A 23072-nucleotide genomic window follows, 5' to 3' on the forward strand; every position below is an offset into this window, starting at 1 on the left:
ACTAGTTAATAACCCTGAGACTCACTGGGACAATTTTTTGTGATTTGTTTAGTCACAGTCGGCCTCATTTACTGGAAGTAAACCACAGAAATTTAAGCTGCCAAAAAGGAACTCTTTCTAATAGTACAGACTTTCAAATACTTGCAATTGCAAAATGATAGTAAAGAATTGAATCGTAAACAAACATCAGATATATGTTAATACCCTTGAATTTATTAATATATTATAATTTTATAAAATACCTTGGACTGCAGGCATAGTGACGATTGCTAATCCAATACAAATCCAATATACACAACATACTGTGGTCATGCAAATGACTGGACAAAACACTGAGACATGTATGGTACGATATCTGCCTTTGGTTACTATGTCTTAGTCTATACTGAGTGGGCAGATGATGGAATGCAACGAATAAAAGTGCTCTGGAATATCAGTCTACATTTGGTAAATAACAGATGGAGGTAAGGATAATATAAAGTTTCTGTGCGCACGTCTCAACTGTAATGCTGAGAACACATCTTCTAAATGTCCGCATCCACTTCTATATTCTTTTTGAGGCCCTGGGGTTTGATGATCTGCTTGAAGTATTTCAGTAGCGAAGACCTTGTGTGTTGATGAGACATTGATAAAACTGAAACAACTGTTGAGTGTGAGATATTACACTTTATAGACATCCCTCAAGTTGGTGCCAGATGTACTTCCTCCCCAGTTTCTGGTGGAAGGAGCGCTGGCCAGTTACTTCTTTGAGATCTATTCTCCTCAGCTTCTGGGTCACGACATGTACACTCATCCTTTTCACACTCGGCTCCAAAAGGAATGACTTGCCCCTGCAACAAGAAAACAGAGGAAAATAGGTCCAAGTTAGTATATATACAGAATAATGGTGAAGATACCGCTAGACATCAAAGTACTGTAATATGCCACCAGCAATCACTACTAGTGTTGCTCGTGAATATTCGCAATTCGAATATTATTCGCGAATATCGCATATTCGCGAATTTCGCGAATATTGCGCTATATATTCGGAATTACGAATATTCGTTTATTTTTTTTATTTTTTTTCACAGTACACATCACAGTGATCATCCCTCTCTGCTTCCAGCTTGTGTGGTGTAAAGAAGGCTCTAATACTACTGTGTGAGACTGGCGTGCAATTTTTCGCATATGCGAACATTTGTGTATGCTAATTTTGGAATATGCGAATTTTCGTTTATGCTAATTTTTGTCTATGCGAATTTTTCGCATATGTTAATTTTCGCATACGCGACTTTTCGCATTTGCGAAAATAAAGCGAGGATATTTACGAATATGCGAATATTCGCGAATATATGACGAATATTCGTCCATATATTCGCGAATATTCGCGAATTCGAATATGGCCTATGCCGCTCAACACTAATCACTACTGCCATTGTATGTAGAAGCCATTAAAAAATGTATTGGTCAGTAGTGAGACTCAGTTATTTATCACTTGGAGGAGTTGAACAGATGGGACAGTCAGTGTCATCAAAAGCATACCTTCCATTTGCCTAGAATGGATTCAGACATCTTATGAACATAGCCACCATTTTGTAACTATATCCAATGCGGTAATAGTAGACCTGTACCTAGACATTTAGCTATACCATAAAGGAACACAGATAGAAAAGGGAGGTGAAGGCAGGATCCCCGGATTCTCCTATACTGCGCCCCCCAACACAACTGGACCTGGGGTAGGTGTCTCCTCTGTCTTCTTCTGCTCTATACTTGGTTATATATAAAAGCAGTTCACTGGTAAAACCCACCTCCTTGAATAGGTATAGACTGAAACTCCTCTGTAACTAACAAGTAACTACGACCATTGATGCACAAGATTGCCTTGCCAAAAGTCTGGGAGCATTAAAGACAGAGTTCCATAAGCATATTTACCATGAAGATGGACCATGCAGTTGCCACTAGACCCTTGGAGAGAGTGAGCCTAGCCTGGGTTTGTGCCATTCCTTTTGCTAAGGGTAGGAAACTGTGATTGACTCCTCTTCCCAGGGAACTGCATTGTCAGTAAATAAAGCGATGGGGGTATTGACCTAAAGGTCAAGGGTGGAAATAAACTCCAGACCTTTCTATCTTGGGGTGCCAAATCAGAAGCTATAACAGGATGACCTCTTCAGTCTTTGCTATGAAGTGCTCTTTTTAGTATGCACACCACTGCATATGGAGATTTGTATGAGCTATACAATGAAGCTCTGTTCATGTTCCCTACCTTTTTGGGCTTAGGGTTAAAATCTGACCATGGACAATATCTTTATCAACTTTATATGTTCTTCTGTGTCAGGTGGGTATCTTTTCGATACTTTAGTTTTCTTCCCCAAAAAAAAAAAAGATTAAAAAGGTTCTGTATTGAGTAGGATCAGGTTCTAAGTGTTCTTCGTAGCATCATGTGTTGCTGTGACAATGCCTGATCCTATCAGCGTGCTTGGATCTAAAGCCCATTACATCTGCTCTCAGCATCCACGCCCATTCCAGGTGTACATAAATACTTTCCTCCTCTGCTCTGGCCTTGCTTATGTTCAGTTCTCCTGCACTAGCTCTCACACTGCTCCTGGCTTTTTCTATTCTGTTTATTCTAACCTCGGCTTTATAAACATTAATTTTCTGCTTAGTGATTTGATACTTTTGCTGCTTTAAAGGTTTTGACCCAGCTTGTTAGACTACTCTATTTCTGTTCGTATGTTTCCTTGACCTCTGTATAGTGTTGTTTATAGTTTTGCACAGTGTTACACCCCTGCACTTTATTTCAGCACAGGGAGTATCGCACAGTTGTGGATCCTCTGTCTAGGGCCGATTCACAATTAAGCAGGGAAAGGAGTTCTGCAGTGTTGCACTTCTCCCTGTCCCAGCATGGCAGGTTGATATGGACATTTGAAATTCAGATTGTGACACCCAAAGGGTACAAGGGCCATTATGAGTGATGACACTACAGTATCTGTAATGGACTGTAGAATAGGCTGGTGCCATACAAATTAATAAATACATTTAGAGATGCAGCTCCATTATTCTGAAATTCGGCCAATATATCAGCTGTACAATGAGACAGTCCTAAATTCTCTTTTTAGTTACTTTACTGTGCCAAAAAATACCCTGATGATTTATTTTTACACCTTATTAGCATCATAAAGGGGAACATGGACAACTCATTCAATCACAGAATACTAGCCCCACAAAAAAAATGACTCTGTACAGCAGCTACTATAACACTGTTGTTGATATTAAAAATACAGGAAGCAGCAATCCCAATTCTGCATATCTCTAACACAGAAAAGGTTTTCATTTTCTACCGGCTGAATGGCGATGGCGCCACAATGATGTAATTGTGTGTATACAGAAAAGGGGAAATTGTGGAATACGATGTGACCTGCTAGTTGAATTGTTTCCTTACCTTGTTTGAGGACAAAGTAGAAGCGCAGCAGTCCCCTCCGTCATACTGACAATACACTCGGTTATTAATTGTGTCACACCAGCCATCTGCTTGAAAGGGCTACACAGGAACAGAGTCAGTCACCAAAATACACAGAGGAAATCAATAGAAAGTACATAACCTTTACTGCTTTGACTCTGAGGGTATAGAGAGAACAATATTTTTTCTTCATAGCTGGCAGAAAATTGTTCACATAAAATGTTTTGTGTGTTAGATACATTCCTGATGTGTAGGTGGATAAATGGGAGATACTGCTAGAGGACTAAGAGCTTCGGCATCTGTTTTCGAAGAGAAGCAAATTCTGAACGGAATGCAGCCATTTACACAGCGTACGAACAATAGGCAAATCCAAATTCCTTGTCAAAGGGAAAGGTAGAATGCTGGATGTGGCAGGATCCAATGCTCAATCTGTTTTTTTAGAGATAACAGGAGGCATTGCTGCTGAAAACACTGGTTTAAGTAAGAATATATTATATCCCAGAGACTTGGAAAGGGTTCTCTGTCCCGAAAATAGACAATCCTTTACTAGAGAAATCCTACAATGTATAAGCTTTCCTAATAATGTAAGACATAATATAGTTTTTCACCAAGGGATTCTGTGTGTGTGTGTGTATATATATATATATATATATATATATACACAGTAAAATCTCCCTTACCGGACACCTCCCAATAGGAGGACAAAACAAACCCAATAGGGAAAAAAACACTCCCAATATTGGACAGACAGGCTTATGTGCAGGGCCTACTTTGTACACAGGGCTGCCATCAGGGGGGTACAGCCAATACCCCAGTAAAAGGCCCGGGCTCCCAGGAGGCCTGCTTCTGTACATGCGCCAGCCACATAATTTGCCCCCCTCCCCCCTCTGATCCCCCATGCCCCTTTATTCCCCCTTTATGCCCCTGTGCCGCTTTATTCCCCCTGTGGCCTGTGCAAAATCTTCACCCCTTACCCCTTGTACCACATCACTTTTCCCCTTCCCTCCTCCCCCTGTTGGTCATCTTACCTGGCCAGCAGGCTTGGTGCAGGGGCTGTCAGCAGGTTTGATGTTCTCCTGACGTCCTCTGCGCTGCACTTACTAAGAGGCTGGGAGCAGCAGTGACAAAAGGACATTGGGGAAATGTTAAACCCGCTGAGAGCCCCTGCAGCTGAGCCTTCTGGCCTGGTAAGAAGAACACCAGGGGAAGAGACAGTGAAGGAGGAGAAAATCGGAGGCTGAGATCGCGCTGTTGCAGATAGGTTCAAGGATACTGGTAGATGTCTTAAATTCTTTTATTCTATTATTGTTGTTTTTTTTTTCTTAAACCAGGGGAAGAGGGAAGGGAAAAAGTGATGTGGCACAAGGGGTGGTGGTGGGGCGGGGGAGGGATCGGGTATTTGGCACACAGCACAAGGGGAATAAATTGGCACTGGGGGATAAAGGGGGAATAAAATGGCACAGGGGGATGAAATGGCACAGGGGGTGGTAAATTTGCACAAAAGGTAATAAAGGGGGAATGATTTGGCACAGGGCACAGGGGGAATAAAGTAGCACGGGGGGGGGTTCAAGGGGGGAGGAATAAAGTGGCATTGGAGGGATAAAGAGAGAGAATAAACTTGCACGGGGGGAGATTAAATGGTACAGGGGGGTGATAAGGAGTGATTAAACTGTACTGGGAGATTCTACTGTAATATTGCTTTTTATAATGTTTTATAGCTAATTACACTCGGTCATTTAGAAAGATTTTTGAGCTTTTTTTTTCCCAATAGTGAACATCTCTCAATAGCTGACGCTATTTTTTCCCCGTGAGTGTCTGTTTTAGGGAGATTCTACTGCATATATATATATATATATATATATATATATATATATATGCAGTAGAATCTCCCTAAAACCGACACTTACGCGAAAAAAAAAAAAAAATATATATATATATATGAATATAATCAGGGCTAAATTGTATAGGAAGTTAAAGTGTGATGGTGCTCTACTGAGTTCCCTCCATACATTTTCATACACTTCTAGCAATAACATATAAAGGGAATGTGTCATCAGAAGACAATCTATTGTTTAAATCAGGCTTTACACATTTTTTTTTTATAATTTTTGGTGATTTCTTATTTTATTTTGTATGCTGAAGGTTGTAGTTGTAAAGCATATTGGCAAATGCTGTTAACGTTTAAGCACACTGCCCACATGTTAATGCACAAAAAATAATATTAATAATAGAAATAGAAATTAAAGATCAGAAATATTAAAATTGAACATGTTTTGGTATCTGGTTCTAGCTAGTAAGTAAACAGAAATCTAGGTGATATGTTCCCTTTAAAGGGGTATTCCATGAAAAAAAAAAATGTTTTTTCTTCATATCAACTGGCTCAGAAAGTTGAACAGATTTGTAAATTACTTCTATTAAAAAAATCATAATCATGAAGTTGAGTTGTTCTTTTCTGTCTGACAACAGTGCTCTCAGCTGACACCTCTGTCTGTCTGTCTCAGGAATTGTCCAGAGCAGGAGAGGTTTGCTATAGGAATTTGCTCCTACTCTGGACTGTCCAGAGTAGGAGCAAATCCCTATAGCAAACCTCTCCTGCTCTGGACAATTCCTGAGACAGACAGACAGAGGTGTCAGCTGAGAGCACTGTTGTCAGACAGAAAAGAACAACTCAACTTCAGCAGCTGATAAGTACTGGAAGGATTTTTTTTTTTTTTAATAGAAGTAATTTACAAATCTGTTCAACTTTCCGGAGCCAGTTGATATGAAGAAAAATGATTTTTTTCATGGAATACCCCTTTAAAGATTATATCTAACTATATTAAATGTTTAAAGGAACCTGCTTAGTGATTACTTGCACTCGTCCTTGCTTTTAATAGAGACAGTGCAAAGAACTGGAGCACTGTACCATTCTAGTAAATGGGGCCATGCTGCAGCGTACCACAGCCTTTGGCTGTCTGGGCATGCTGGGAGCTGTAATTTTGCAACAGCTAGAGGCACCCCGGTTGGCAAAAACTGCTCAGGAGCATAGCTAATTTGCATATATAAGAAAAAAGTACTCCTCCTCTATAATCTGCCTATGGGATTGGGGCTATAGAATATAGAAACAAAGCCTACAGCCAGTTGACTGGTTGCAAAGAACCCTTTAGAATTCCCTTTCTGGCATGCTGTTTGTATAATTATGATTGCCGCAAATGGCAATTTGAGAACTTTACAAAGTGTAATTTCCTGATATTTTAGCCAACAGAGTAAAAAAAGTGAACATATACAGTCATAAACCAAAAATGCCAATAAAAACTTCATAAACCATTAACACGGCCATGTAGTTCAGTTGTTTATCGAGCAGTAGATACAGTAAATATCTATAAATGCGCTGTACTGGAAAACAGCACTCAACACACAAAAGATTCAGAAAATTAAAAAAATGTTAACGTATTCGGGACTGATCTGAATAGAAAACACATTAATGATGTTAATATATCGCATTGGTATGCGGCTCACACGAGATCATTTGCAATGGAACAAGTTGATTCCGCTTCAGGCTACAGATGTAAAAAATATGGTCGTACCAGCTAGGACACCAGTGGTTTCCAAGCAGAAATTCTTTTATCACCATTTCTACAATTAAACTTGTTTACTGAGATTAGTGGTGTACTAAAGGAGAATTATCGCCCACATGCTGGTCGCTCATCCGAAAAAATATTCAAAATGAACATCAAGAAATTTCAGTCATTTCAGAGGAATTCAACGGAGTGTGAAAACTGCTCTTCTGTATATGCGGGTCTCTTACTATAAAAAGGGGTTATCCAACATAAAGTGCCTTTACTAATTACCCTTCAGTCAGTAATGGCATGTTAACTAAGAATCCATGCTTGTGTTAGTGGTAAATGGCCATGTTCTGTGTCCCCCATCATGCTACTGGCTTGTTTGTGTGAACTGGCTATTTCCTGTTTCTGTGCTCTCCCTCCAACTACAATCCCCAGGTTCCCTTGTTTCTAGGTGGAAGGTGACTTATCTTCCTCCCACACATTAACCACCCCACTCACAGCTAGGCTCCCTTCCATGGGTGCTGTGCTTGAAAACTAAAATTCCCTGCAGCCCTTTGGAGAATAGTCTTTCTCCCTCCCAGTGGTTGCTCCACTCATTAAAATACAGACACGCTCCCTTTCAACACCTGACTAGTGATGCATTGTCTAGGGTTACATTGCAGCCTTGGAAAGGCACTCATTATGTCTGCTGCTAAAAATGAACTGGGCAAAGATCAAACTGTATTATGAACCACACTAACTTTACAACTTTACAACCTGTAGGACAGTCAAAAAAAAGAAATACCCCTTTAAAGGGCTTGTCCAGGATAGGGGATAAGCAGCTGATTGTGGGGGGACAGACAGCTGGGATCCCAGCGATCTCTGGAACTAGACCCCGGCTCTCCATGGGAGGGCATCTCTGGCCCTCCCATAGAAATTAATGGAATGCACATCATCCACAGTACGTGCTCCTCACTGAGAATCAGGGTCTCATTTCAGAGATTCTGGTCCCAGCGGTTGGTCCCACTGTTATCAGCAACTTATTTCCTATCCTGTGGATAGAGGATAAGTTAGTTTTCACTGGACCCATTTTTGGGGTTAGGATTACACAGCGACATAGGTTGCACAACAGCTAATTGAATCTAAGTTGGGCAACCAAAATATCTATACAGTTAATATCTATACCTCATTACAGTTTAAGTTTGGCTGTTAAAAAAAAAAAAAAGAAAAGAGCACATTAAAGGGGTAATCTGGTGGAAAACTTTTTTATTTTTTTTAAATGAACTGGTGCCAAAAAGTTAAACAGATTAGTAAATTACTTCTGTTAAAAAATCTTAATCCTTTTAGTACTTTTTAGCAGCTGTATGCTACAGAGGAAATTCTTTACTTTTTGAATTTTTTTTTGTCTTGTCCACAGTGCTCTCTGCTGACACCTCTGTTTGCTATGGGGATTTTCTCCTGCTCTGGACAGTTCCTGATACAGGCATCAGGTGTCAGCAGAAAGCACTGTGGACAACACAAAAAAGAAATTAAAAAAATAAAGATTTTCCTCTGTAGCAAACAGCTGCTAAAAAGTACTGACAGGGTAAAGATTTTTTAATAGAAGTAATCTACAAATCTGTTTAACTTTATGGCATTAGTGTTGCTCGCGAATATTCGCAATTCGAATATTATTCGCGAATATCGCATATTCGCGAATTCGCGAATTTCGCGAATATAGCGCTATATATTCGTAATTACGAATATTCGTATTTTTTTTTTTTTTTTTTTTTTCTTCACAGTACACATCACAGTGATCACCCCTCTCTGCTTCCAGCTTGTGTGGTGTAAAGAAGGCTCTAATACTACTGTGTGAGACTGGCGTGCGAAAATTCGCATATGTGAAAATTAGCACATGCGAATATTCGTATATGCGAATATTCGCGTATGTTAATTTTGTATGTGCTAATTTTCACATATGATAATTTTCGCATATGCGAATATTCGCATATGCGAAAATAAAACGAGAATATAACGAATATGCGAATATTCGCGAATATATGACGAATATTCGTCCATATATTCGCGAATATTCGCGAATTCGAATATGGCCTATGCCGCTCAACACTATATGGCATCAGTTAATTTAAAAAAAATAAAGTTTTCCACTGGAGTACCCCTTTAACGGTAGGGTTACATGTGCCGTATTTTGCTCTGTATTTTCTGCTGCATATTTTTCTCCCATTGAAATTAAATAGGTAGTAAAATTAGCTGCAGAAAATATGCAGCAAAATATGGCACGTGTGAACCTACCCTAAAGCTTCAAGCTGGTCCTACATCAGGGGTCTCAAACTCCTGGCCCGCGGGCCCCAAATGGAACAAGATTTTGTGGCCTGGACCAGGGATCTGGAATTTGTATCGCCCGACGACCGGGACATACAGTTCCGGGCGCTGGGCAGGTGATTTCTTCTGTCATTTTGGCCTGCTTCAGGCAAGCAGGGCAAAATTCTGAAAGACTTCACACACTTCGGCAAACACTGCTACATGGGACCCGGTGCGCATATGATGGGACAACCAGTCTTGCCCAGTCACTAAACTGCTACTTACATCTGCCTGCAGGGACTTCCTGGCAGAGGTGCACATGCAGCATGTGCGATGATGTCACTTATAGCGTGCACCTCCGCCAGGAAGTCCCCGCAGGCAGATGTAAGTAGCGCAGTCCCGGTGGGGAATCTGTGCTATGGCTACCTAATGTGAGGAATCTGTGCTAAGGCTACCTAATGTGGGGAATCTGTGCTAAGGCTACCTAATGTGGGCAATCTGTGCTAAGGCTACCTAATGTGGGGAATCTGTGCTAAAGCTACCTAATGGGAGGAATCTGTGCTAAGGCTACCTAATGTGGAAAAACTGTGCTGCGCTACCTAATGTGGGGAAATTGTGCTGCGCTACTTAATGTGGGGAAATTGTGCTACGGCTGCCTAATGTGGGGAATCTATGCTAAGGCTACCTAATGTGAGGAATCTGTGCTAAGGCTACCTAATGTCGGGAAACTATGCTACGTAATGTGGGGAAACTGTGCTATCTAATGTGGGGAAATGATGCTACCTAATGGGGGGAAACTGCTACCTTCCTAATGTGGGGAAACTGCTGCCTACCTAATGCTTCCCCCCCCCCCCCCTCAGCAGTAGCACCCCATCATCCATCAGTTAATGCTATTACTACAGGGGGGTAGGGGGAATGGGGGGGGGGGTGTTGCTTGTGGATGATGAGGGGCACAAGATGGGGGCATTATATGTAAGGGGTGCATGATGGGGGCATTATATGTGAGGGGCGCATGCGGCCCAGCCTCACCCAGCCGCTACCTCCAGTGGCCCCCAGATAAATTGAGTTTGAGACCCCTGTCCTAGATATACATAGTTCACATTAAAGTCAGTACCAGCAAAATTATGATCAAAATGAAAATAAAAAATGTATCAAATTTAGATTTTTGGCGACACAGTTGCATTATGTTTCATGTGGCCCGGAGACCTCACTGACAATCATTAGATGCTATGTCACTATATGGCAATTATCACTTTGAGATATTCATATAGTGTGATTTTTTCATAGGGAATAGGGAATTTTTCACTTCACTTTATACCCTTATGCCATATTAAAGTGACATGCTATAAATATTTCATGGGGGAGGTTCCTACTTCTGGTACCTCCACCAATTGAGAGAATGGGAGCCTGACCCAACTGCAATATCGCAGAAAGTGGAAAAAGGGGGGAAGGGGTGTGTGTGTGGGGGGGTATTATCTTTGGCTTTTGTCTTTATTTATGAGTATAATTTTTGCATACTTTTTAGCATGTGCTGTTTTGTATTAAAATTTGGTGAGTTTTTAACATCCCTTTGGGGGATATTTACCAAAGCTGTCTATGTCCCGCATCAATATAGACCAAACCACAGAGGGTTAGGCTAGTCTATTTTGCGCCTAATTTATCAAAAGGTGCATGGCTCTTGATAAACTCGTGATCTATGCTTTAGACTGTATTTAAACCTGCTCCAACATGGTCTGACATTTTGGCATACTTTCAGCCGATGCAACTTGTCGCTGAAAAGTCGCTTTTGATAAATTTAGCACCAATGCATTTTCCAATGCTTTTCCGTCTAAAATAGACTAGAATGCATCATGTTCTAAAAATCCTCTAGAGCAAAAGTCGCAAAAAAGTTGCACATATTTAGACTGCGACTTTCTGTGCGACAAATTAAGACAGGAAAAAACAGTCTAAATCCTTTGATAAATATCCCCCTTTATCTCAAAAGATTTTTGCAAAACTGACTTGGTAGACGTTTTTCACTGGTGTTGCATTATTTTGGGAAAATTTGCAAAAATACAGCGCAAATCCCAAAATTTGCCACTCTACAACACCCCAAGCAGAGCTCTAGAAAAAGGCTTTCTTACACATTTTTTATCTCACAATCTTGCTTGCATGCAAACTTTTTATAAATTTCCCTCAACTCTACGCAGAGAAAAAACATAGAAAAGCAACTACAGACAAGGACCAATGATAAAGTCTCCCCTATATAGAGTAGTGGGGGAAGGAGTTACCCCAGTCCAGTGCTAGTTCACTGGCACCTGAGCAACAGTGTGGTTCAGGTGTGCTCTGTGGAGAAGCCTCAAGGGAAGGTCCAGCTCAAATCTTACCTCTCAACTGGTCATCCTGCAAAGATTACTCAAACCGTGGAAGTTCATTCCCCTGAGGAGAAGGCTTCATTACCTTGACAGGACCCTAACTACCAGGATTCATCTTTCTGTCTCACAAGTCAGTATTAATCTGCTCAGTGTAAGCACCTCAAGTTCCAGCAAGGGCTCCCAAGGGGTTACGCTGCACTCTCTCACCTAAAGTCAGCTACACATGTATTACCATCTGCACCCAGCTCAGTAAATACAGTTATCTGTAACCTGAGATCGGTGTGTATATTTACTCCCCATGCCTGGCCCAGGAGAAGCTGTCTCCAACCTCGGACCATGTATAGGATAACGGCGCCCTGGTGTCACAAAGTGATTAGAAATTTCCACTAACACCACCCTGCGGCACCACAAATGTCAGGAAAGTTATCAGTTATTGGCTGAGCAGACATTGATTGTGCACACGTTGCCCAGCATCTCTGATAGGGTTAATGGTTATTTTTACCATTACCTTGCTACTCGTGCTACACAGCTTTGGGGATTGTAATGACTAGATCAGGACATTCCATTTGCACTAGAATTGTTTTGATAATTGCTTATATTGCTGAATCATAATGGTTATGACACTTTTAAGGCATCATTGTCCTTTGCAAACCATTTTGCATGTTGAAATGTAAAAAGTTGAAATCATCCCCAGTCTCAGCCCTAAGACCTCCTGTGATCACAAGTCACAGCCGAGAAGTACGCAGCAGCACATAACTCACTCACCAGCTGTCACTCAAACCCAACTTATTCACAATTGAATCTACCGAATGGCTGGCCGGGGAGTGAAGAGCGCTGTCATGCACTTTGCAGGGTTATAACCTGTAAATCAAAATAAATCAAAACATACAAGCTACCCTGGGGAAAAAAAAACAGATTGAATACAATCCTCTAAAATAAACCCCCAAGGCCAGTAGTATAGCAAATGTTGGTGACCTCCTAACCAAGTTATATAACAAAAAAAAAAAAAGAATGGACTCACTTGTTAACTAATTTACACATACTTTATTAAATGTTCAAAAAATAACATAAAAATCAATAAAAACACAACTCATGAATATGTAAGTAGAAGAATAAGGAAGAAATCTGACATAAAAAAATAGGTGATATCACCGGATCCACACAATAGTGATAAAATGGTATACCATAATGATAAGTCAGACTATAGCAGCATATGTATATATTGCACAAGAAAATTAAAAGGGTAGGTACAGAAGGACAAATAATCTACACAATCCCCCCAAAAGTAATTCCACCACCTAATCAATAGAGCTGTGTAACAAAGTGCTAAATGATAAATTGCATAACAGTGCAAACATACAAAGACGCAAACCACACAGACCGATAGTAGAGGAAAAATACTCTGTGCTGAACTCGGGATAACACCACTCCAATGCATGTTTCCGCATGGCAAACCTTCATCTGGGAGGGTTAGAACCTGGTGCGATCTATACTGACATATCTGGACAACATGACAAATGACAGTGATGCTTAAAAGTGTCATACCCAGAAGGGTTCAGCAATATAATCATTTTTAAAACTATTCTATATGTACAAATAGAATATCTGTATCTAGTCATAACAATCCTTGAAGTGGTGTAGCAATAGTATCAAGATTATGGTGAATATAACTATCTTAAAAGTCTAACATATTTACCTCGCCATGCTCCTGATGTTTTTCCAATTGTTTTTCGACTGACCATCGTCTCTCTTCCTTTATGCCCTTCATGTTAATAGATTTTTCATTTGCATTGGTTGTCTGATCAATCGCCATCAATAACCATATGATCTAGACAGGTGTCAGCAACTCCTGTCCCACTTGACAACCTCGACCCAGCGTGATGGCTGACTGACATTTAGAAGGGAGCGAAGTTCCAGATGAGCCAGACATAAAGTTCTATAATTATGATTTGGAGCATTTTATCCCCTACTCTTGCATAAAATTCTCCATAAAAAAAACCTTATATATGGCACAAGTCAAATACGATGATCCCCCCAATCAAAATCTCAACTAATGTTCTCTATTTCCCAGGAATTTATATTCTCTAAAAATGTTGCAAGATTTTACTTAAAAGGATGGTTGTGTTTAATTTCCTTTTGAAAGATCATTGGATCTCTTTGCAGAAGTAAATCACTCTCGGCGGAGCAGATTCACCAGGCACTAATGAGAGATATCACACCCTGATTTGGAAATAAATTGCCACTGAAGTCATTGACACTTAGTAAATCCCAGAACATGTGCTTATAAACCCGTCACTTCAGCTGACATATGGCTCCGTACTTTCAAAGCTGTATTACTGCCAGAAAGTCTCATCTTTGTCAGTACAGAGGATTTTTTTTTTTTTTTTTAGTTTTGCTTCAAGAGCACAAAAACAAAAGGCTCTGTAGTGATCTCATTTTGCCCAAATTAACAAAACATAAATCTTACATGAAAATATTAAAAAGAAATTAAATGTAAATGAACAGAGCATGTACCAGCTTAGAGGGGATTGTTCGAGGGAGAAATGCTGATTTTATTTTTTAAAGTAATTTAGTCTTATATTAGTCAGCACTAGAGCGGATTATTGCTGGATGAGATTAAGATAATTCCATTGCATTGGCGGGTGAATGTCTTGTAAAGGAAGACATTTTCTTGTAGCCCTAAAATTGAGAATTTAAATTTCCAACAGTAGTACTTTCTTTAGTTACAATAGGATGTGTCTCATGTTTTTAAAGGGGTACTCCGCTGATAGACATCTTATCCCCTATCCAAAGGATAGTGGATAAGATGTGTGATCATGGGGGTCCTACTGCTGGGGCTCCCCATGATCTCCCACAGCACCTGGCATTCTAAATTAATGCATTAACCCTGGTTCCTGCGGCAGTGGTCGTGATGTCACAGCCACGCCTCACGATCAATGTTCAGAGCGCTGGAGCACCGGAGAACCCCTTTAATTTTATTCTCATTAACTAGATTGTAAGGGGTATTCTGTCAGAACAAAAAAAAAATATTTTGCTGAAGAAAAAAAAAACAAGTTATACTTATCCCCCACAACTTCTGTTCCAGTCTCCTGCTACTCACTGTCTGCTTCTGGACTGGCTCGCTCAGCCAGTCACTGGCTGAAGTGGAACACTGGGGTAGGTAAGTATGACTTTTTGAAAAAAAATTATAAAATAATCCTGAAATCTTGCAGTTTCTATTCTGACCAATATTCCTAATATTAAAGTAAAGGAACTGAATTTATCGGACACTCATCACCTATACACTGTCTGATCGCAGGGAATTAAACCTCTGGGACCCACCTGCTATCATATTGGGCCCTGACTACTAATGCATCTTCAGCGGACTCGGAACACACTTTCCTGAAGGTAAGCAAGTGATGGCCCGTTTAGCCAATCAGTAAGGTAGGACATTTCCATTAAGGATGGTGGTTCTTGAGAGTGCCGAGGATGTGGTAGCAGCAAGGGCCGCATGAAGGAGATTGCAGGGGCTTCCAGCAGTTGGACCTATCGCGATCAGACATTTATCCCTTCCATGTATCTCCATGGGAGAGCCGGAGATACAATGTTCAGTTAGTTCTCCTTTAAAGCAACTCAATTGTTACTTCCCCCTAGGTCTGGTAGTGAAACAACGCCAATTTTTGGCCAGCCGTGCCCCCTTTTTGTCAGACCACGCCCCCTTTTCGACTTTTCACAATGCGATGTCGGGTTAGTTGGATTTTCCTGGTGCACACCGTTGCACAGTGTCTGAGACATGTCTCAGACTGTCTCTGACATGTCGAACCAAAATAACTTGGAAAAAACAGACAAAAATTAGGGGTTTTTAGCTTAGTAAATGAGGGCCATTATGGTTTATGATTAACCATTTATACACCTTAAATCTTGCCTAAGTTGGTCACAAAAACTAGTCTTCATCTCTAAAAGCCGAGTACCAGGATCAAGAAACTAATATTGTTCTTCAAAATTTGCAATGGCTGTCATTTACCAGATGAAATTCTTTTTAGTGAGTATTCAGTGTCCCAGGAACTCTAATTGTGTATCCAGCTAAAGAAGCGGTTAAGGCAATTACATTATACCAGTGCAAACTGTGATATTTATTTAATAAAAGGGCAAAAACGTCAGGAGGTGTGAAGGTCAATATGAATTGCTCTTCTATAATTATATAGAATGAAGGAATGCATTAGGATTTGGTTAATGGGGGTGCAACCATGGCGGTCTTACCTCACAGGATGGGATACAGTGCAAAGTAGAAGGATCTGGGTACCACTGTAGAGTTCCTGTGCACATAATATCCTGACAATGGAAAGGACAAAAAGTCATACACAATATATTAAGAATGAGATTTCCACTCACAAAATGCCTTTTGAACAACACTGACATTTTGACATAGGAAAACATACTAGTTACATGTTACATACTGGTTATCAAGGCAGCTGTGATACTGAAGTTATCAGACACTTATCCGCTATCCACAGGAGATGGGATAGGTGTCTGATTGTAGGGGGTCTGACCTTTGGGACCTCCGCTATCTCTTGTACAGGGCCTCGGCTACTTACATGTCTTCTGCACACTCCGTACCCCACCTTCCTAAACGGACGCAAATGACGGCCCACTTAGCTAATCATTATCTAAGACAGGACATCACTGCAGCCAATGATTGGCTGAGCGGACTAACACGTGTGTCCGTTTAAGATGGTGGGGCTCACGCAGGATCCCAGCGGTTGGACCCCTTTGATTAGCTACTTATCCCCTATCCTGTGAATAGGGAAAATGTGTCTAAAAAGTTAGGTTCCATCTTAACCCCATTAAAGGGGTTTTCAAGGCAGCTGTGGCACTAACATCCAAGAACTGAACTTATCAAACACTTATCCTCTATCCACAGTGTAAGGGATACGTTTTTGATCACATGCAGAGGGGTATATCCGACTGCTGGGACCATGCACTCTACTGAATGGGGCCTACATCTACTAACCTTTTCCACCACCCACCTTCCCAAGCCCAAGTGGTGCCCTGCTCAGCCAATTACCAGCTGTAGCAATGTCCTGCCTCAGCCAATGATTGACTGAACGGGCCGTCATTTGCTCTCGTTCATGGTGGAGGCTGGAACGCGACATAGACAGGTGAATGAGTAGTCCCATACAGATTACAGATTATGCCTTATCCTGTGAATAGGGGATGTCTGAAAAGTTCAGGTCCCCAGACCCACTCCTTAATAATTCACACTGATCTGACTGGTTTCCTGAATTTTCAGACAAACTATAAACCCTCATATCTCTTTTTTTTCTTCCAGTACCGTCTGGGGGGGGGGGGGCTAATGTCTAGGAATGGAAGGACAAATCAGGAAACTGTATAAAGGTGTGTGGTCAGGGCATCCTAAGGCTAATAATAATGCAATCACTTAAAAAAAAAATTATTGTGTGCCAAAGGTCCTCTTTAACCCCTTAAGGACTAAGGGTTTTTCCGTTTTTGCACTTTCGTTTTTTCCTCCTTACCTTTTAAAAATCATAACCCTTTCAATTTTCCACCGAAAAATCCATATTATGGCTTATTTTTTGCGTCACCAATTCTAATTTGCAGTGACATTAGTCATTTTACCCAAAAATGCACGGCGAAACGGAGAAAAAAATCATTGTGCGACAAAATCGAAAAAAAAAAACGCCATTTTGTAACTTTTGGGGGCTTCCGTTTCTACGAAGTGCATATTTCGGTAAAAATTACACCTTATCATTATTCTGTAGGTCCATACGGTTAAAATGATACCCTACTTATATAGGTTTGATTTTGTCGCACTTCTGGAAAAAATCATAACTACATGCAGGAAAATTTATACGTTTAAAAATGTCATCTTCTGACCCCTATAACTTTGTTATTTTTCCACATACATGGCGGTGTGAGGGCTCATTTCTTGCGCTGTGATCTGAAGTTTTTATCGGTATGATTTTTGTATTTATCAGACTTTTTGATCACTTTTTATTCATTTTTTTAATGGCATAAAAAGTGACCAAAATACGCTTTTTTGGACTTTGGAATTTTTTTGCGCGTACGCCATTGACCGTGCGGTTTAATTAATGATATATTTTTATAGTTCGGACATTTACACATGCGGTGATGCCACATATGTTTATTTATTTATTTTTTTACACTGTTTTATTTTTTTTATGGGAAAAGGGGGGTGATTCAAACTTTTATTAGGGAAGGGTTAAATGACCTTTATTAACACTTTTTTTTAAAAAATTTTTTGCAGTGTTATAGGTCCCATAGGGACCTATAACACTGCACACACTGATCATTGTTATCCCATAGGGACCTATAACACTGCACACACTGATCTCCTATGCTGATCACTGGCGTGTATTAACACGCCTGTGATCAGCATTATCGGTGCTTGACTGCTCCTGCCTGGATCTCAGGCACGGAGCAGTGATTCGTCGATCGGACACCGAGGAGGCAGGTAAGGGCCCTCCCGGTGTCCGGTCAGCTGTTCGGGACGCCGCGATTTCACCGCGGCGGTCCCGAACAGCCCGACTGAGCAGCCGGGTCACTTTCAGTTTCACTTTAGAAGCGGCGGTCAGCTTTGATCCGAGATCGGCGATGTGTGGTATTAGCCGCGGGTCCCGGCCGTTGATGAGCGCCGGGACCGACGTGATATGTTGCAGGATCACGGCGCGTAAATATACGTCCTGCGTCGTTAAGGGGTTAAGGATTGTTAAAACTTGTCCTAAAGATTCATAATAGTGAGAAAATCAAGTTTAATGTATATAGAATAGTCATTTATTCCAACATGCACATCATACCTGCACCTTGGTAGGATTCATCCAGTGCTCTACTGAATCTGCTGTCATGCCTTTGGGTAGAATTACTGGGTCATTTGGTGGGTAGTTACAATAGGCCGTGCAGTTAGCCCCTGCAGAAACAGGGTAATAAACAGTTTTTATTTTATTGTATTGAATTAAAATCAATAATAATAATAAGGACAGTGGAGAAGCAAATGATGATTCATATTTGCAAAGGCGTGTTATTCTTTGATTTTAGCTCAGGCAACAGAAGCCACTGTGACGCACATTCACCATGTTACAAGAAAAATTTAAGAGCGTGATACTAAATATGAGTCAATGTTTTTTTTTTTTAATAATATTTCAACACAAAGCTTGTTATGAAGAGGAGCAGTGATTGTTCATCCTGTATTTTCTAAACATCTAAAGTTCTCCTTACCGATTGCATGATCATTGTCACACATGTAGTGGATACCATTGGCTTCTGGCGGAGGAGGACATGTCCCTGTTAGATCCTTGCAGAGACTCAATTTTTCTGTCCAGGTGCCATCTTTACTGCACACTGTAGATACCTTAAGGATACAAAAAAAAAACAGTTTGAAATATCTGTGAAATTCTACCTCACAACATTTTACAAGGGTATGTACTATCTAGTAGTTCTTGACATCTTGGTATTCGGCATGCCTGCCAGGTCTTCCGGGGCACACATGGTGTAGGTACTGTTACTGACCATTTCTACGGTATATTCTCTCATCATTTTATGCTATTTTCTTGCTTTTATCGGCACATACACTTGTAGCTTTGTAAGGTATATGTGTTCATAACATTCTCACTTTTTGTAGGCTCATAGTATTTATACCGTGAATAAATGCGTAGAGTTTATTTCGGGCATACATTCATAATGCTTATACTACATACTATGAGTTTTGATAGCATTTCATGTTCCTTTGCTCTGTGCAGTCATACACAGCACTTAGGTTCTTAGCTTTCGTATCAGTCATACGTCCATCACTATTTACAGGGTATAGATAGCTTTACATACAGACGTTGATGCCATAATTACATGCATAATCTTCTTAGGTCCATAACATCTATACATTAGATAGCACATTTACACTACTGTAGCCAGCTCCACATGCATGTGTTATGACTTTTGAAATCACGCATATGTTCTAGTCGTGTTTATGTGGCTGTTAGTTTCAGCAGAAACTCTGCCTACTTATGACAGCCGATGTGACACTTTGCAATAATAGCATTCGTAAGACATACGTCACCAAGTCAGTCTTACTCATTTGTTACCATTTGAATCAGCTTAACATGTTACTCGCAGCTTCTACCTTACAACTTTCCAAAAGTATGCACTACCTTATTAGTTGTTGACATCATGGTTTTTCATCATGTCTGCAGGCGCACAATCTGTTTTCACAACGATAATATCACACATAAGCTGTTGTATACCCACCTGTCATACATGCCATGTATGCAGGGGGATGCACTGCATAGTTGTTGTTACTGACGTGTCTTCAGAGCAACAACATCACAAGACCTTACTTTATCTTCAGTCAGCCCATCGTCTCAATCCTCGTCAGGTTCGCTGATCCCTGTTCTTCTCCAGGTTTAACTTTTTTTTATTCATTTTCATCTAGCAGAGAAGAATTTTCGAGCTGATGCTCTATCTACATTTTCTGAGGTACAAGACCTGGAACCCCATCTGCAACATATTGTTCCTCCGGATCGTCTTATTTCCGCAGCACCGGCAAGTCTTCAGCGTCTCCCCTCTTGGAAGACTTATGTTTCTCCTCGTTTGAGACTTCGGATCTTGAAATGGGGTCATTCTTCTCTGTTGGCAGGTCATGCTGGTTTCCGTAAATCCTTGCAACTAATTTCTCGACAGCATTGGTGGCCCACTCTGAAACGGGATGGACTTTGTCATGGACTTTGTTCGTTCTTGCTCTTTTTGTGCCCGGGACAAAACACCATGCGCCAAGCTTGCCGGTCTCCTACATCCTTTACCTGTTCCTGATCTGCCCTGGTCTAACATTGCCATGGACTTTATTACGGATCTTCCTTCTTCTAGCAGCAATACAGTCATCTGGGTTGTTGTAGACCGATTTTCTAAGATGGCTCATTTTGTGCCTTTGCCTGGGTTACCATCCGCACCACAACTAGCCAAACTGTTCCTTTCCCATATCTTCCGTCTCCATGGATTGCCGACACATATTGTCTCTGACCGAGGAGTCCAGTTCGTCTCCAAATTCTGGAGGGCACTGTGTTCACAACTTCAAGTTCATTTGAATTTCTCCTCTGCATATCACCCCCAGTCTAATGGTCAAGTTGAGAGGGTGAATCAGATTTTGGGGGATTATCTTCGCCACTTTGTCTCCGCCCACCATGACGACTGGTCTGATCTTCTACCCTGGGCTGAGTTTTGGTACAACCATAGGGATACTGAATCCACAGGAACTTCACCCTTCTTTGTAGTCTATGGACTTCATCCTCATCCTCCTCTACCCTTACCTTCTTCCTCCGGAGTCCCTATGGCTGATGAACTAGTACGGAACTTCACCACCATTTGGAAGAAGACTCCTCTTCCTTCTTCGTGCCTCGACCCGGATGAAATCTCAAGGATAAGAAAAGGCGTCCTCCTCCTGAATTTTCACCCGGGGACAAGGTATGGCTGCCATCTAAATATATCCACTTCAGAGTACCTTGCTACAAACTGGGACCACGCTATTCGGGGCCTTTCAAGGTCAAGAGACGTCTTAATCCAGTGGCTTATTCGCTACATCTGCCTTCCTCCCTCCGGATCCCAAATTCTTTCCACGTCTCCCTACTGAAACCAGTCATCTATAACCGCTTCACTAAAAGATGTATATTCTGTCAAGGAAATTCTGTACTCCAAGCTAATCAGAGGTAAATGTTTCTTTCTTGTAGATTGGGAGGGATTCGGTCCTGAAGAGAGGTCTTGGGAGCCACAGGATAACATCCTGGATCAGGATCTTCTCAAAAGAATTTTGAGCCGTAAAAGGAGGGGGAGACCAAAGGGGGGGGGGTACTGCAACATACTGTGCTCCGGCCACAGACACCAGCCGTGAGTGCAGCGTCCCTGTGTCCCCGATCGCTGGTGGGGCCGGAATTCGCATCGCGGGACGTGCCCGCATGCGCATTACGGCCTGTCTCTTACCTCACTCCACTCCTGCAGCTGCTTCCTCTCAGCCCCGGCACGCGTGGCCCCGTCCCTTAGGGCGCGTGCGCACCGGAGCTTTGAAATTTAAAGGGCCAGTGCACCCATAATTAGTGAATTCACCTTTCACCATGTTATAAGTTATTTACACCTCCCACGTCCCCCTGCCAAATCTTCAGTGCTTATTGCCTAAGAGAAAGTGTTCCCATTGCCTGTTTTGCCTACCTGTGTTTCCTGACCTTCCTGCTACATTTTTTGACTCCGAACCTTTGCCGACTGCCTAGACCTTCTGCTACTTTGACTATGCCTCTGCCTCATTCTCCGGTACCCCGCTTTGCCCAGTTATCTGTGTGGTCGAGCCGTGTCGGGGGTAGCGACCTGGGTGTTGCCTGCCACAGCAAATCCATCCTGCTTTGCAGTGGGCTCTGGTGGAGACCAGCGGCACCTTAGACTCCGCTCCCCGATACGGTCCAAGTCATCAGCCACATAGGTAGAGGATCCACATCCAGTTTTGTGATAGCCTGCATTCAGGTGCGTGACAGACACTGTGTGGCAGTATTTTTTGAGTACTATATTTGGGCACTGTGTGGCAGTATTATTTGTTTGTTAATTCTAAATTTACTCTATATCTGTATTTAATTTTAAATGTGTCGAACACTTCTTAAAACTAATATTATGTACACTATACATCAGTATAATAAACATTGCTGCCATGTTGTCTATTAAGTAATATCGTACCTGAAGCAGAACGCTAGACTCTGAGTTGTACAAACATCAATATCGTTTCATAGAACTCTTCACTTCCTTTAGTTGACAGGATGATAAAACAGCACTAGATTATCCCACAGTTCAGACATGTCAGGCAGTGGTGACACTTGAGTGCTAAAACTGTTATATTAAAATCATATCCTTTTGAACACCACCCTCCCGCTGTTATTAAGTGGTCCATGTCAGAGACACGCCATGACTAGATGTGACAGTCAGACAGCGGAGAGCTGCAGATCCTCGTGCCCTGCTGCCTACACCAGTCTCCTGCTGACCTTCACTGCTCGACCAATATGTATGTTTACATTTCCATTAGACCCGTTTCCTATCAATAATGTTTATTCATAATTTACATCAAAAAGATTAAACCTGCCACATTGAAGAGATTTTAATGGCTCATTGACTGAAGTGTGATCTGAAGCTATTATACTTGCCGAAGCCACCTACTGCTTTCCTGTCGTGAGAAGATCAAACGCAATCTTAAGAAAAATTAACTTCCAATTAGCAGGTCGTCTTCATTTAGGTAATGTATCATTGTTCTTTCAGACAAAATATGTGTACATTTTTCTTTCAATTTTCCTTATGAATAACTTCATTTTCTTAAATGCAAATAAGTCTGTCTGTTATGTTTGTAGCACAATTGTTTGTAGTCCTTATTCGGAGTTTGCTAGTGTACAGGCAATACAAGGACACACTGGGGGAACTTATTATTGTTTG

General features: G+C 41.3%; 1 protein-coding gene across 15 annotated transcripts in view; it reads right to left on the reverse strand.

Moving 5' to 3' along the window:
• Nucleotides 1-211: 211 nt before the first annotated feature.
• PAPPA2 (pappalysin 2) overlaps nt 212-23072 on the reverse strand; it is a 381240-nt gene continuing 358379 nt past the window's right edge. For 14 of the 15 annotated variants that reach the window (XM_056532020.1, XM_056532010.1, XM_056532012.1 and 11 more), the window contains 5 exons: nt 18846-18978; nt 18428-18537; nt 15855-15926; nt 3419-3517; nt 212-830 (listed from right to left, as the gene is read on the reverse strand). In XM_056532020.1, the coding sequence (XP_056387995.1) occupies nt 681-830; nt 3419-3517; nt 15855-15926; nt 18428-18537; nt 18846-18978 (564 nt within the window). In that variant the 3' untranslated portion in view covers nt 212-680. The remainder of the gene's footprint in view (nt 831-3418; nt 3518-15854; nt 15927-18427; nt 18538-18845; nt 18979-23072) is intronic. The other variant, XR_008846570.1, reaches the window with a different exon arrangement.

Source organism: Hyla sarda, chromosome 7, assembly GCF_029499605.1.
Source record: "Hyla sarda isolate aHylSar1 chromosome 7, aHylSar1.hap1, whole genome shotgun sequence".
Lineage (NCBI taxonomy): Eukaryota > Metazoa > Chordata > Amphibia > Anura > Hylidae > Hyla > Hyla sarda.